The sequence below is a fragment of the Gobius niger genome, assembly GCF_951799975.1.
Source record: "Gobius niger genome assembly, chromosome: 8".
Lineage (NCBI taxonomy): Eukaryota > Metazoa > Chordata > Actinopteri > Gobiiformes > Gobiidae > Gobius > Gobius niger.
The window spans coordinates 12537932-12553063 of record NC_136859.1 but is presented as its reverse complement, the minus strand read 5'-3'; the positions used below and the strand labels follow the sequence as shown (position 1 = coordinate 12553063).

Here is a 15132-nt window from a genome sequence, read left to right as displayed (position 1 = left end):
TGATTGTTCTGTTTCCTGGTTCTATATGACAAATATTTCTGTATAGCTATAGAAAAATGACAACAATGATCTTCTGTCCTTGTCATCTCTTTGTTGAGTCCAAAGTTGTTTTCCCAGAGACCTTATAATATGTCTCGGTAAAATGCTGACTCAAAGCATGAAAGATTTGACTGATATTGTGTTTATTTTTCGTGTGTCGAGATTTTGTTGGTTATTAAAACTAGCTGACAGTAAACAAAACTTTCCACATGACCTTTTAACCTGCAGATTACTTTGCCCTGTGAAGGTAACCTGTGCTGACCATCTGTGTCTGTGTTTGCTCCTCAGATGAACCGGCCGATCCAGGTGAAGCCAGCGGACAGCGAGGGCAGAGGAGGTGAGACTTGCTCCTTTCAATCAACTCAGAACTGTTCTTTAATTACACCAACCTGTAGTCAACACTGCCCCCTGCTGGACCACACTGGGAGTCCCGCCAGTGGAACATCATGCACGCTTTTTTTTTTCCTGGCACTTGGATTGATTTAACTTGGAAATGACAAAAAAGTGTTGAAGCCCGAGGGAAATATTCAGAGTAAATGTAATGTATAACACTCTGGAACATTTATTTCCTGTTACCATGGTGAGAAATACTACTAACATAACAGCTACTGTGTCTACTACTACAACTATGAGTTTTCATCCCATATTTTTTCTTCTTGTATGCAAATTGTTTGTGGTCTTTGTACTTTAAGTTAAGAAAACTATTTGAGTGTGTCTCCCACCACTGAAAGGTTTATCACAAAATTAACAAATACAGTGTCTGGCCATAAAGATAATTTGCAAAAAATAGCTTGAGATATAAATAACTACAAAGTCCTGCTTATACATCTGAAACCCAAGAGAAGAAAGACGTCAAGTCAAATAAAATTAGTTTGAACAACAACAACAACAACATCTCTATATTATCCAAATCTCGTTAAATATCCTGAACTCGAGCCGTTTCACATTTGTTTCTGCTGTGCACATTGCAGGCGCTGGTCTCGTACACAGCCATCCATCGGGGAGCTAATTTGATTTTCCGTGTTCTCCTTTTGTGTGCTCCCTCTCAGAGGACAGAAAATTGTTTGTGGGCATGTTGGGGAAGCAACAGAGCGACGAAGATGTCAGACGGCTGTTCGAACCGTTCGGCAGCATAGACGAGTGCACCGTGTTGAGAGGACCGGACGGCACCAGCAAAGGTAAACACAGTGAATGAGTAAACAAACATGACTTTACACATAGGCTGCATTCACACTGAAGTAATGGATGATTCTCATACAGGGATCAAGAGCTGATATAGTATTGTAGAAAAAAAGTGAACTGAAAAGCTATAGCAGGGTTTCTGTGGGGGTTTAAAGGGCATTAAATGTCATTAAATTAAATTAAAGGCACTAAACCTGATTTTGTTTCCTAGTAATGGAAAGAAATTTGTTTTGTCTTCCTTTCGTATGTTCTTGACTCAGACATTTGTCGGAAACACACTGTGCATCTAAATATAAAGCATTTGTATCATGAACTTGCAGGCTAGATTTCTAGCATTTGTGAAATGTGTCTTTAAACTCATCCTCGGGAATTAATGAGTACAAATATGTCAGGAGAATTGGGGATGAGTTTTGACCACCACTAACATTTTAATGTAGTGGCTTCCTCTTTCATTCTTAGTTATCAAGAAATCAGGTATTGGGCCTTAAATCATCATTCTTTATTCAGACTCCAAGTCCATAGTATAAAAAAGACACATATATACAACCATATAAACACCCAAAGACAAGACTCACATAAACAATACATACAAGATTATTAAAGTCATTAAAAAGCATTAAATTGAGCTTAAACTGGCATTAAATACTTTTTTGGTGGGGATACAATGACATTACTGTACCATTATTATTGGATTTTTACTTGCTGTTGCCTGTAGAAACCCTGCATAGTAATGTATATTTGTCTCCAAGTGTTTCCAAAATACTTGGAATTAAATCAGATCAACAATAGAAGGGGAGCTGAATATTATTACTTTTAAAGGAAAGGTATTTTTTTAAATGTTTTTCAGTAAAATGTTTGGATTTAAGAGTATTTTAGTTCGATTTTGAAAACAACACACTACTAAATAATGTGAAAATAATAGGCAAAAACACCTTCTAGTTAGGAGGTACTTGGATTGTATATGAACAACTCGAGGGAGACAAAGAAGGTTATGTGTGTTATTCATCAAAATGGTTGGATGTTTGGAGGTGGGAGTCTTGCCCTTTTTGAACTGTCCTATAACACACACTACATTTGTCTTTTCAGGATGTGCATTTGTCAAATTCCAGTCTCACGCTGAAGCTCAAGCCGCCATCAACAGCCTCCACGGGAGCCGCACAATGCCTGTGAGTTCTCTACGCACGACGCAATATAACCTGAGTGATTTTACAGCTGTGCACCACGAGGCTCTTAGAGGATCTGTAAGTAATAATGTCCCGGACCTGCGCTGAGGCCGTCCCGTGTCCCTCGTGTCCCATAAAAGGATTAAATGGATAGGGAAAAGTAATGAATTAATAAACAAGTAGCCCGAGTCTCGTTAACGCATAGAGGTGGCACATATCATCACCTGTAACTGCAGTTTGAACCTCTCCTACTGTGATACTGTGGGAAGATTTACACAGAATTAACCCCAATAGAGACACCATCTTTGTTTTTATTTTAAATGTACGTTCATATATGTACGTGTGTTGTGCATGTTCATTCTTCTATCTATTTTTGCAGAGTAACGGCGTCAGACAAAGAGACATAAACTAACATAAATGTCTTTGTGTGTGTGCAGGGAGCCTCCTCCAGCCTGGTGGTGAAGTTTGCAGACACAGAGAAGGAGCGGGGGCTGAGAAGGATGCAGCAAGTGGCCTCTCAGCTCGGCATCTTCAGCCCCATGACCCTCAACTTCCCCGCCTACAACGCCTATACACAGGCTGTCAACGCACAGGCGAGTTATGCCACACAACAGGTGCTGAAACTTATCCTTTTTCTGTGTATGTTTCTACCAATCTCCTGTGTTAAACTTAAAGTGCAGTTCAATACAGTATTTTTTGAGGCTGCAGTGGCAAACATTTTGAGACTTAAAACATATAAACCAGATGAAACCCTATGCAACATGGCAAATAAAAGGCAAATGTGTTCAGAATTCACCTATCGGTTCTGTGCTGTACACAAAGCGGCACGAAATGACAACACGGCCTCGTAATAGGGGGCTGCCGTGCTTATGAAAGGATGTAATAAGTTAGAAGAGGCTATCAGTGGAGCTAATTGGAGCTAACGTTATTAGCCAGACAACAGAACATACGTCATCTGACATTTCGCTTTCCCGCAACACACAAGCTTTAACCTCGGACTCGGGACGTAATGGCCCTGTAATTAGATCTCTATTCATCTGTCCCTCCATCATCCCCTCTGCCCGTCCCCTCGGCTCACCGGCTCTCTTTGTCTCCCCCAATGTGTCCCATGTTCATTTACACTCGAAGAAAATAATCCTTTCTGCATTGATTCAAAGTAGTTATTCGGAATTTGAGTTGATTCAATTTGTTTAGTTTTATTCAGTTATTGGGCAGATATTTGACTCAATAAAGTGCTTGTTATTTCAGCTAGTTTGTTTGTGCAAATTTACGTTCCATGGGTCAAACAGGCGGCTTTAAACTGACTTATGACAGACAGGAACTGTTCATGATCTCAAAAAATTATAAATACACATGATTTAAGTAGTTTTGTTCTTTATACTTGACTAATATTTACTTAAATGTTTGGAGAATGTGTTCAACATGTTCAAAAAGGAATACATCTAAAATTTGACTTATAAAAAGCCTTTGGGGAGTTACTTAGAAAGGGCCGACGAGCTCTCTGTAGACACTGGAGAGAGATCCCTGTACTAGAGTGACACTATTATTAGTATATGTACTGCAGAGGGTTTCAAACAGAGATGCTATTTTGTATTTGCTGGGAGATATTCAATGGTTGGTGCATTATTGTTTATTATTTGCTTGCAGTGCACAATGGTTTATCATTACCTGAGCATTTTGACCGATTTCTTTTTGGAGTAGATGAATCTAAACTACTCAAATTGATTACTTTTGCTTTTCTCTATTCTTCTAAAATCCTAACTCTGGCTCTGACCCGCCGTCTCTTCCTGTGCGCAGCTTGTCCAACAGCAGGCCCTGGTTGCCCAGTCAGCGTACCTGTCTCCGGTGGCAACAGTTGCCGCGGTCCAGATGCAGCAGATGGCAGCGCTCAACGCCAACGGGATCATCGCCACGCCCATCACACCCATCACGCCGTCGTCGGGTAAAGCGGGCTCACACTCGCGGCGAGCATCGTGTCCTGGAGTAAAAACATGACTTAAATTAAATGTCTGGTGTCTAGGTACAAACACCCCTCCCACAATCGCGGCTACACCTGTGTCAGCGCTCCCTCCCATCGGAGTCAACGGTTACAGCAGTGTCCCCGCCCCACCCAACGGGCAACAAGCAACAGAAGCGCTCTACACCAACGGCGTCCATCCGTATCAAGGTGTGGAAGACATTGTGGTTACAGCATATGAATGATGCTAAGACGTGTGTTTATCATCATCTTTTTTAAGAGTGTTGTTTTTTCTCCACAGCCCAAAGCCCAGCCTTGGACCCCCTACAACAGGCTTACGCTGGGATGCAGCATTACACAGGTTGGTGTTTGCAAAATAGGGGGTGTGGCCGAATCGAGGGGGAAGAAAGCTTGATTTCTGGCAGACTACACACACATTTTAGAGCACACAAATAAAGCTGAGACAAAATCAGGCCCTTGTGACAGTTTTGTCTGATTCTTTTATCAGAAATTAAGCAGATTGTCCACTAGAAGTGATAAACCGGCACTTGAAGCTAGCCTTTAGCTGGTAGCGTGAAGCTAACGTTAGAGTTATGGTTAGCATTCCCTGTTACATGTACACATTTGGGACGTTAAACAACTTTGTCCTTCTCCGTGTCTTTGTATCTTTATTTGAAAATGAATAATAAAATCTATCCACGATTCTGCATTTGTAAAGTAGATATAAAGTATGAAGTTGATATAAAGTAGTAGTAGAGTAGTGGGTGAAAGAGTAGTTCTTTTCCACCTTGGTTTTCCGCACACTGCTGCCTTGAACGTGACCATTTGTGGGAGTTCCCCTCTGTATTTATGCAGTAAAACATAAAGGATGGTAATTATTAGAGAAGTCATGGAAACAAACAAGCTTTACAACAATATGTAGAACTGTGAGATATGATGAAGAACATCGCAGACTACTGTTGGGACGTGTGCTGCGTACATTGTCCTGTTGTCCCATTTTGTCTTATGGGCTCATTAAACCGCACACACAGTTTTTAACCAGACACTGGGGGCAGAGCAGGTGAAGTGTGTTTTCCAAGGATGTTCAGATCGTGAAACATGCCTCCATGCTTTTAGTTAGTGGCCAGACGCCCATCCACTGAGCCATTGCTGTCCCTTTAGTTCATGTTTATTGCCCGTCATGTGTGCACTGCAGAGAGAAAGAAAAGAAAAGGTCCACTCATATAAACATTAAGAGTATTCCTCAAGACGAATCTGGGTTTATCTGAAATGTGACTTTTCTTCAGACTCGTAACAGTCTGTGATTCAGGATCACATCTGTCCTGTCATTAATTTCTTTAATACTCCGATGTCTGGTCCCAGTCTCACTCTTACAATGTTATTGTTTGACTTGCTCCACTGGACCCACCGTTACATTTAATTGTTTTCACCTTCAGACGTTTTGGTTGAAACGCGGCTCTGCCATTGGTCAGTGCGATGTTGCCACCTGTTGTTTTTGCCCAATCAGACGATGTTACTGTGTTGTCTCGTCCAATAGCGGCGTACCCTGCTGCATACGGATTGGTGGGGCAGCCTTTCCCCCAGCAGCCGACACTGGTTACCCAGCAACACCAGCAGCCCCAGCAACAGCAGCAGAGAGAAGGTGAGACACACCCACTGTCCCATGATCGTATTAAGGGCACACGCGGCTAAACCCACTTTTTCCAGCTTTTCACCCTGTTACAGCAAACACATCTGGAGTTGTGTCGTGACGTCCTCCTCCCCTGTGTGTTTAAAGTCTAGACACTGTTGTAGTCTAGTTCGGATCCTTTCAACACTCAAATTGCCTCCTTTATAATACATCTAAGAGTTACCGAGCATTGTTTGTAGCCTTTATTTAACCTGATTTACTCTGTGTCAACAAGTCCATAGACATTTTGTGTGTTCAGATAAAAGGCTGAGGTACTTCTTGTTGTTTTCTCCACATAAACATTATTGAGTGATTCTCAGTGAAACATGAAATGCTGATAAATTGTTTGAAAGGACACTATGTAGGTATTAACAATGACACCAAAGCGGAGGCAAATATTGTACTATGCTGAAATAGTTTTTTTTTTATCAATGAAAAGTAAAAGCCTCTGATAGTTTTGTAATGAAAAGCTCTTCATTTTAAAAAGCCAGGATGCTAATATCTGAAATGATGTCTTTTAATTATTCCTTGACCTTGCAGGACACATTTCATCCTGTCGTTTTGTTTTTACACGAATGACGTACACAGAACCTTGAACCTTGAACAATGCATAATCTCACGCCTCTCGTTTTTTTAATCAGCTGTTTTGTCGCGGCTCCAGTGATTTATCTGCCTGCTCCTAACGCTGTGTGTGTTGTTAAGGTCCGGAGGGCTGTAACATCTTCATCTACCACCTGCCCCAGGAGTTCACGGACTCAGAGATGCTGCAGATGTTTCTCCCCTTTGGCAATGTCATCTCGGCGAAGGTGTTTGTGGACCGCGCCACAAATCAGAGCAAATGCTTCGGTGAGACACTTGAGACAATAAGACGGGGGGTGAAATAAGGAGGAAAGGAGAAAAGGACAGGTGTGTCAGACGGTCGGGTGGAGAGGACGAATGAAGGGGGAGAGCGGGAGAAGGAGAGAGGAGGGAGGGAGGGAGGGAGGGGGCGTTAAAGGACAAAATATTCGGTCACCTTTATTTGCATGCGGACACAGGCGGGCTTTGTTTACGGCAGAGGTTGCACCGAGTTTAATGGCAGCGCTCGGAGAAGACAGCTGCAATCAAATGGAAATGGCAAATTGAAAGGACATAATTAGTAAAACACACAGGCGGCAAAATATTCTGTCTCCATGGTGTCTTGGAAATTATGTTAAGTTTACTCTATAATTTAACCCACAGGCCGCCCTTAAAAAAAACACTCTGACAAATTTCTAAGCGTAACTTTTAAAAGTGCCATACCATTCTGACACAGGCATAGCAACACTTTTTATTTTTTATTTTGTGGAATGGGAATCTCTGTAAAACTAAAGTTATGAGACAAAATCAGAGCTATGGATTACAGCAATACGGTACATGGTATTTGCCGTACTGTATTTACCACTAGGTTATATGGGAATTGTCTAGCATAATGCCACTCTGAAAAATGTAAACATTGGTTTCTTTCTTTGACGTCTTTCTTTTCCATATTAAAGTGATAGTCTGGAAGTCTTAAAGGCCCTATAGCTGATTTTTTTTTATTGCAAACAATGAAGGAGGAAGCCACTAAATTAAAATGTTAGATGTGGTCCAAACTCATTCGTAACTTTCCTAATATATTTGTTGCACCCAAATTCTTTACAGGGACAAGTTTATAGACACATTTCACAACTTACCACCACCGAGTGTGGAGTTAATGTACAATTGTCTCATGTAAAGCGCTTTGTGACTATATGTCTGTGAAAGGCGCTATATAAATAAAGATCTTCTTCTTCTTCTTCTTCTTCTTCTTGTATGGTCACTTTTTAGGGTCACTTTCACAATAATGCTGGAATAATAGCCTGAAATTTCATAAAATGTATGAAAATGTTTTAAAATTTGATGCAAGCTGTTCTCCCCACAAGTGTTTGAGTCTACAATGCAGTAAAGGAGGACAAAATAATTTCATTCCATTTCTAGAAGTAAAATCCGGTATAGCTCCTTTAATGTATTACACATTTTTATAAATTGTACAAAATCGACCACCTAGTGTTGCATTTTGATGTCAAGTAAGTAATAATATATAAATACCATTTTTTGTAAAGTCCCTCCTTCCCGGATCTCAGTAACTAGAGTCTAGCATCCTCCTGCATTGACCAATGAGACAAGCTTCTTTTCTGAACCAGCCTGTCAGGTCCAATCAGGAGGGAAGGGGAGGAGCTTGATTGTTAACTTTTGAAAATGTGTTTTTTCTGCTCTCCTCACTTTGCCAACTAAGAAAGGCTTTCTGGTTAAAGACGGGAGGAATTTGATTGTTTGCTTTTACATTTCACTCTATCTTTTATTTATTTATTTATTATCTTTTCATTGAAAGACTCTCACTTTAAATGACCAATTAACCGCTTGGGAAATGAAAATAAACATGGGAAAAATCAAACGACACAAACCAAAATCCCCATAATGCCATCAGGGCCTGAGGGTTGAACATTTACAACCATCTTCTGAAAGCCCGTGATTCTTAAATGAGCTATGTTCATACTTCAGTTCATACAGTCTTTTCTTAAATGTTTATGGTAAACTTACATCGCTCTTTTCCAACGACATCCGGCACTCAAAGCGCTTCACAGCAAGGATCCACTCACCCATTCACACTGTCATTAATACACACGCAGACACTGGAGGCAAGGTGGGTGAAGCACTGGTGTTTACTCAAGGACACAACAGTGTGCACCTTCAGGAGGCGGGATTCTAACCCCAACCTTCCGATCATGAGACGACCCGCTCTACCAACTGTCGCCCCCATGCTTCTGGACATGGATGTGCACTGGGACCCGATGATCAACATTAATGAATGAATAGCAAATCTGACTGCAGTTGGCAACACACTAAATCACAATTAGATCGTTCAATCACTCCAAATTGAATCACTTTGTTTTGACTCAAATGGTTATTTCATTTTATTTTCGCAGGATTTGTAAGTTTTGACAACCCTGCCAGTGCTCAGGCTGCCATCCAGGCCATGAACGGCTTCCAGATCGGGATGAAGAGACTGAAAGTGCAGCTGAAGAGGCCCAAAGACGCCAACCGCCCGTACTGAGTTGCCATGGAGACACACAAAGATATTAATCGAGGTACGGGGATCGGAAATGTGACTTTTACTTCAGTTTTATGATGGAGAGCAGAAAAAGCAAAATAACTGAGAAAGAGGAACCTTATCGCCTGCTAGCAAGGACCACAACCTCAGAGCATAGAAAAGGCTGAAGGCGTCATCTGTACTGGGTTGTTTTGAAAGACAGGATAAAGTGAAATGTAGAGCTTGATGGTGCAAGGCTGTTTAGGGGGAGGAGATCGACTTGGAGAGCTCGTCACACCAAAAAGAACAAAGGAATGAAATAGAGGAGAAAGAGGGGCAGATGGGAGGGGCGCCGAAATGAGAACGCAGAGAAAAATCGATCGGGTGGAGACGGGATGAGGGGGGAAAACTGAGGTGTGGTCCTGCCCTCAAAACTTAAGATAACTAAACTTCACAAATATTGTTTTCATATTATCATTTTTTTTCATTTGAATCTACAAAACGTATTTATTTTCTTTCCTGCTGTTCTCATCTTTCTCCGATACTGCAACTTACCTCACCCAAGACCCTCCTGTCCAATCATATTTCATGAGGACCATGGCTATGATAAGCCCTCACCCCTTCCTCCTCTCACGGTGTTGGTGTAAGTTGACTGGTTGATTGGCCTGTGTTTGGGTTGCTGTGGCGATTGATTGCCTGTGTCGGTTGCCCCTGGTCACCTCTGCAACCAGCCATGTCGAACTGCATGTCCTGTTGCCGTAGTGACCACAACTTGTGTTTGGTGCATTGTGACTTTCTTTTGTATTGACCTGTGCACATACTGATCAATAACTGTCACCAGCCGGGGCTTTATCCATCGATTCGGTCATTAATTTACTTAATTTACGTAAACGATAAATTTGGAGCAACGCCGACTTTACTCTGCCGCTTTTTGTTTTTGATCAGTCTTTGTAGTGTTGTTTCGTGTGACTATGATTTGGAACTGTTTGGGTTCAGTAGTGCGCGTGGACATCTGTGTCTGTGTCTGTGTTACACTGTAATGTGTAATACAAGCGCTTTGTTCCTGTCGTACTGGTGTTTGTGTGGACGAGGACAAGCAACAACACATTTTTATACCAAAATAATGTCTCCTTTAAGTAGGCAAACGTCAGGGAAATCACTTGGTTGAAATATACAAGAGTGTTTTAGTTACAAGCAAACATAGGAGTACAGGCTAAAACATGTTGCTGTTTGGGTAATGAGCTGAACTCTGACAGACAGAGGGGTTACTTAAAGATTTCTTTCTTTCTTTTTTACACATTCTGTCATTTTTTTCCTTCTTTCTTATGCTTTGTATTGCTTTGTGTCTTAATGTCACTGCTGTGTGGCACTACACTCCTATGGGGCTGCAGCCTGCAAGACAACAATCGCAATCAAACCACAATCGCAATTTGAATCGCTGTAATTATCAAACGTAAAAGGTTGCAGATTATTTAGGTCAGTGGTTCCCAAAGCGGGGCATCGGAGGCTGTAGAACGCGTGTCTACCCACCAAAAATGTCCAACTTTGAAATAACACTTAGTCGACACAGTGAAATCCTATAAGTGGGGTGTTTCACTTCAAAAGCTTAATATGAAACGACTTGTTTTGAGCGGTTTTCACTCATTTCGACTTTTTTCCTGATCAAGATTACTTTGCTTGTTTGATGACATGTCAATCTGGTGCTGAGGTTCTTATTTTATCTTTATCTTATCTTATTTATTTTAATATTCTTATGCATGCCCCCAAAGCCTTATAGTTTAAAGTTTATAGCTTATTTTTATCTAAACTCTGTGTTATATGTTTTTATGTTTAATGTTGCACCAAGAAAAAATCCTAGTTTGTGAACCTGTTTACAATGGCAATAAAAACTATTCCGATTGATTCTGATTGAAATCTTGCTCGAAATAACAAAGGGACAAATGCCATTTTCTTGCCCTATTGGCAGATAAATCAACCTGAAATAAAGACAAAATGTACTGACATCTCAGAACAAGTGAAATAACTTAGGTCAAATGCTCAACTGAATCTTAACTTGTCAAAACAATTTAAAATATTATGCTCAATTTGAGACGTTTAAACTAATCTAGATGTACATTTTTTTTAACCTATAAGCGACGCTGGGAATCCATGCTTTACGAAACGAATAAACCCATCCCTGCCGTTTAGCCCTCTACAAACATAACGAAATGCATTCTTGTTATAGCTGTTCTCATTTCAATCTTCTCTCAAATGGATCAAATTGCTAATCTAATTTAAAAAAAAATGCAGTCCTACTTTTTCCATGTTCTAGCCTCTTCCTGCTGCCTTCATGTTGCTCTACTTATCCCAGTCTTAATGAATCGCCTCTCTCCATCCTGACCTCCTCTGTCTAAACTCTAGCTCGTGATTCGAAAGGTAAAGGGTGTGCGGGTGTCACGATGGAAAGGAAGTGCCTCTTGCTTATTGGAGAGCAGCCTTCAACTATAGGAATTCTGGGAGAAATAGACTTTTTTTTTTTTTTTTTTTGCTGCTTTGAACTTAGACAGGAGTTGTGATTGGGCGGCTTTACCAAAACAAGCAGCGGCCAATGCTTCTTCACTCGCCAAAATCAACAATGAAATCATGATTAATATGAATTTCCATCTTTACTGTTCCAATTTTTCACCCAGAATTTCTATATTGCAAATGCCAGAAGGACATGCATGTCATAGTGTTTGCTTGCAGTTATCCCAGGAGCACAAGTACTGTCCAGCTGAGGCTAAACGGCTCTTATCATCTTTGTGGTTATCGCACAAAGCACCTCCAGGGCATCAACTACTTTCACTATAGTCAAGTCAATGCATGGTCCAGGCACCTGTGTGTGTTCCAGCAACATGTTTTATGGACAATGGGGTTAAGGCCAAATTGAAAATAAAAGTGTGAAGTTGTAGGGTGCTTCAGTATTTTGGTGATGGATGATGTGTGTCAAAGTTAGGCCTTCAGTGTTTAGGCATGTCTGGTCAGATACTGTACATGCGATAGGCTCACTAAACTAAGAAATTAAACTAATAATACCCATGAAACACTGACTTAAATTCAGCAGATTTACCTGCATGAGTAGTTCTGACAAGTTTTCATTTGTGTAGTTACTTGGTTGTTTTGTATTTTGTCAAGCAACACAATGGGCCAGTGGAGTATGATTTTTCTTTTCTTTTTTGACTATTTTTTGACTTTTTTGACTATACTCAAAGTCACAGTGGAGACTTTAAGTATAGTTTACATGTGTTTAGGTCCCTACTGTGCCTCATAGAGCTGCACATTATCGTTATATTGTCAAATTGTTTTAGCCTACTGCAATATCCATGTCACAAGTTTATTGCAATAACACTTGACTGAGACTAGCATTTTTTAACTTTAATGGTTAAAGGGACTATACAGAGTTTAAAAACGAGCTCAGACCTGTTCACCACAACTGCCTCCAAAATCCTGCACTGTCACTCAAAAATTAGTTACTTCTGGTCCGAATTGCCGTCATGCACAAGCTTAATATAGAAGGTGCAGTTACACGTATGACCTGAGGTGGCAGTAGCGAGTATACAATGGCCAACTTGTATCTAGCCCCTTTAAGGAACAACTTAAGACATCATCCCCAATTTAGTCCTACAAATTTAATTAGGGTGTTGATGTCGTTGACACAGGTTTGGCTGCAAAACAGATTAAGATTTTAGATTTAATTCAATTGTGCATAACTTCAAATCATAACAAGAAGTGACTTCCTGTTTTGATCCAGCACGCTAACCCCGGAAGTAGTCAATTTATTAAATATTACTTTTTTAGCAGTCAGTTGGGCATTTTTGGCTAATGAGTCCGATAAATAACTAGGCTCAGTAACTCTCTGTTGAGTTTGAGAAATATTGATGGTGGTATTAAAGAGTTTTTTGTAGTTTCTCGCACATCTCGGGACCCGGAAGTAGAGCTGTCACGTCACCACTTAACAAACGTATTGACATGAGCTGGTTTTGTCCCATCAAAGTTCAGACATGCAAGTTTTTAAATGTAATTAAGTTAATGTTTGGCTTCAGGTTCTTTCTTTTTTTTTTTACTCCACTGGCAGAAAGTATTGAGAAAAATATATTCAAACTTAAATGTCAAAACTACTCAAAAAAGGTACATTCTGAATTCAACTATTTTTAAGTCACACATCTTCCCTTTGCGCAGAGCATATTCTAACGTCTCCTTTCCCTTATCTCCCCTTTCTGCTCCCTTCGACCCCCGTCTCTCTCTCTCTCCTTCGCTCACTTTGCAGGTGACTGTCTGGAGACCATTTTGGAGGAGGAATCCCAGGGTTCATTGTGCTTTCCGACTGCCTGCTACTACCTTTAGAGCATCTTAGAAGCGCGGCCTCATACCCCAGTGCAGCCAACGCAGATGCTAGCAGCAGCACTGCCCCATGCTGAAGCCATCGGTAAAAAGGACCAATATCTCGAAATGTACATAACGTGCACAAACACACAAACTTGCTAACACAAAAATGCAAGAAATGTACTCAGAAAACTGGAGTCTGTGGAGAGGAGTTTGCCAAGTTATAACTAAAAACGGTTTGTAAAAAATGCTGATGTATCGCTCCAAAAAAGACTTGAACATGTCTATACTTATGTCTATTACAGGACAAATATAGAGGGACCGAAGTTTCATAGTTAAAAATGAAGAAAATACAAAAAATGCAACTACAAGCGTAGGTTAGAAAGACTTGGGAGAGGATCCCGGGGACCTGTAAATAACTTAGTTTACAAAGAGCAGCATTTAAAAATCAACACTAGAAAATGCAAAAATAATACAACTTTAGATAAACACTGAACACTTCATTATTATTATTATTATTATTATTATGATTATTATGATTATTATTATTACTACAAGTCAAGACAAATCGCCATCATCCTCATAAAAGGATTTTACATTCCGAATTGTAAAGTGATAAATCAACGTACCTATTTTAAATTTCTACGTAGAGTTTAGGTAAAACGAGGGGGTGGGGAGCTTTTAATATTTAAACTATTTTTTATTTATTTACTAATTTATGAATTATTTTGTTTATCGGGAGAAAAGGGGGTTTTGAACTGGCTGCAATATTTTGATTTTAGAATTTTATAGTGCAAACACATTTTTGGAGTCTGTTTCTGCCAGGCTCTTACCATTCAATTTTGATGTATGTTATTATAATTATTACAGCAATTATATTTATTTCTAATTTATTGAATCCTGTTTTTGACCCACTCTTGTTTTTAAGTTAAAATAAAAAGTATCATACGAAAACTTTGTGATTTTGCATTCTTTTTTTTTTTTTTTTGTATGTCGTATTATGCCTTCGGTGACCAGAAGATGGAGTCAGCGACGCGCCATTGTCATTAATCTGACGCGCGTGGTGTCCTGTCTGTCATTTATGGGATATACAAGCGACATTTTTATTGGGTTTTGCATGTCCTCATTGTGAACAATTGTCCTAGATACATTCTTCCTTCTGGCCACAATTTCCGTCCATTAAAAGTAATGACAACTGAACAACTTTTTAATAGGCATTAATAGCAAACACTTAAAGGAATAGGCCACCGTTTTTACATACTGAGATATGTTCTTCCCTTAGCTTTGACGAGTTCTTTAGGACCTGTCTTATCTTCACCCGTGCCTTCAGTCACGTAAACACAGCGCAGACGGCGTTAGCATTTAGCCTCTCCCTCTCTCCTCTATAGCTCCAAAACTGGTCAAGATAAAAGCTACCAAGCTCTTCCACGTTTTCCCTATTTAAATATGGTTACGTGAAGTGTTACACTACAAAGTATAATTACACAAAATTAAACAATGTGGATTTTCTAAGCGGATAAAAGGGGGGACTATATTGTAAGGCGTAGTAATACCAGGAGTCATTTGGCATCCGCACAGTAAAGTGAAGATTACTGCGCAGATTTCGAACTACTCCTGGTATTATTACGCCTTACAATATAGTCCCCCCTTTTATCCGCTTAGAAAATCCACGTTGTTTAATTTTGTGCAAGAACATATCTCATTATGTAAA

The 15132-nt window shown here is 40.1% G+C and overlaps 1 protein-coding gene across 2 annotated transcripts in view; it reads left to right on the top strand.

Moving 5' to 3' along the window:
* Nucleotides 1-14334, top strand: part of LOC306967316 (CUGBP Elav-like family member 3) — a 48055-nt gene extending 33721 nt beyond the window's left edge. Inside the window, exons 4-15 of one of the 2 annotated variants that reach the window (XR_013793177.1) lie at nt 328-376; nt 1089-1217; nt 2308-2387; nt 2822-2977; nt 4182-4326; nt 4405-4551; nt 4643-4702; nt 5879-5983; nt 6713-6856; nt 8977-9138; nt 9646-9723; nt 13366-14334. Coding sequence is in view for 1 of the 2 variants with exons in the window: in XM_079562295.1 (XP_079418421.1) it covers nt 328-376; nt 1089-1217; nt 2308-2387; nt 2822-2977; nt 4182-4326; nt 4405-4551; nt 4643-4702; nt 5879-5983; nt 6713-6856; nt 8977-9104 (1143 nt within the window). In the remaining variant the exon portion in view is untranslated. The remainder of the gene's footprint in view (nt 1-327; nt 377-1088; nt 1218-2307; nt 2388-2821; nt 2978-4181; nt 4327-4404; nt 4552-4642; nt 4703-5878; nt 5984-6712; nt 6857-8976; nt 9139-9645; nt 9724-13365) is intronic. The other variant, XM_079562295.1, reaches the window with a different exon arrangement.
* Nucleotides 14335-15132: the final 798 nt, after the last annotated feature.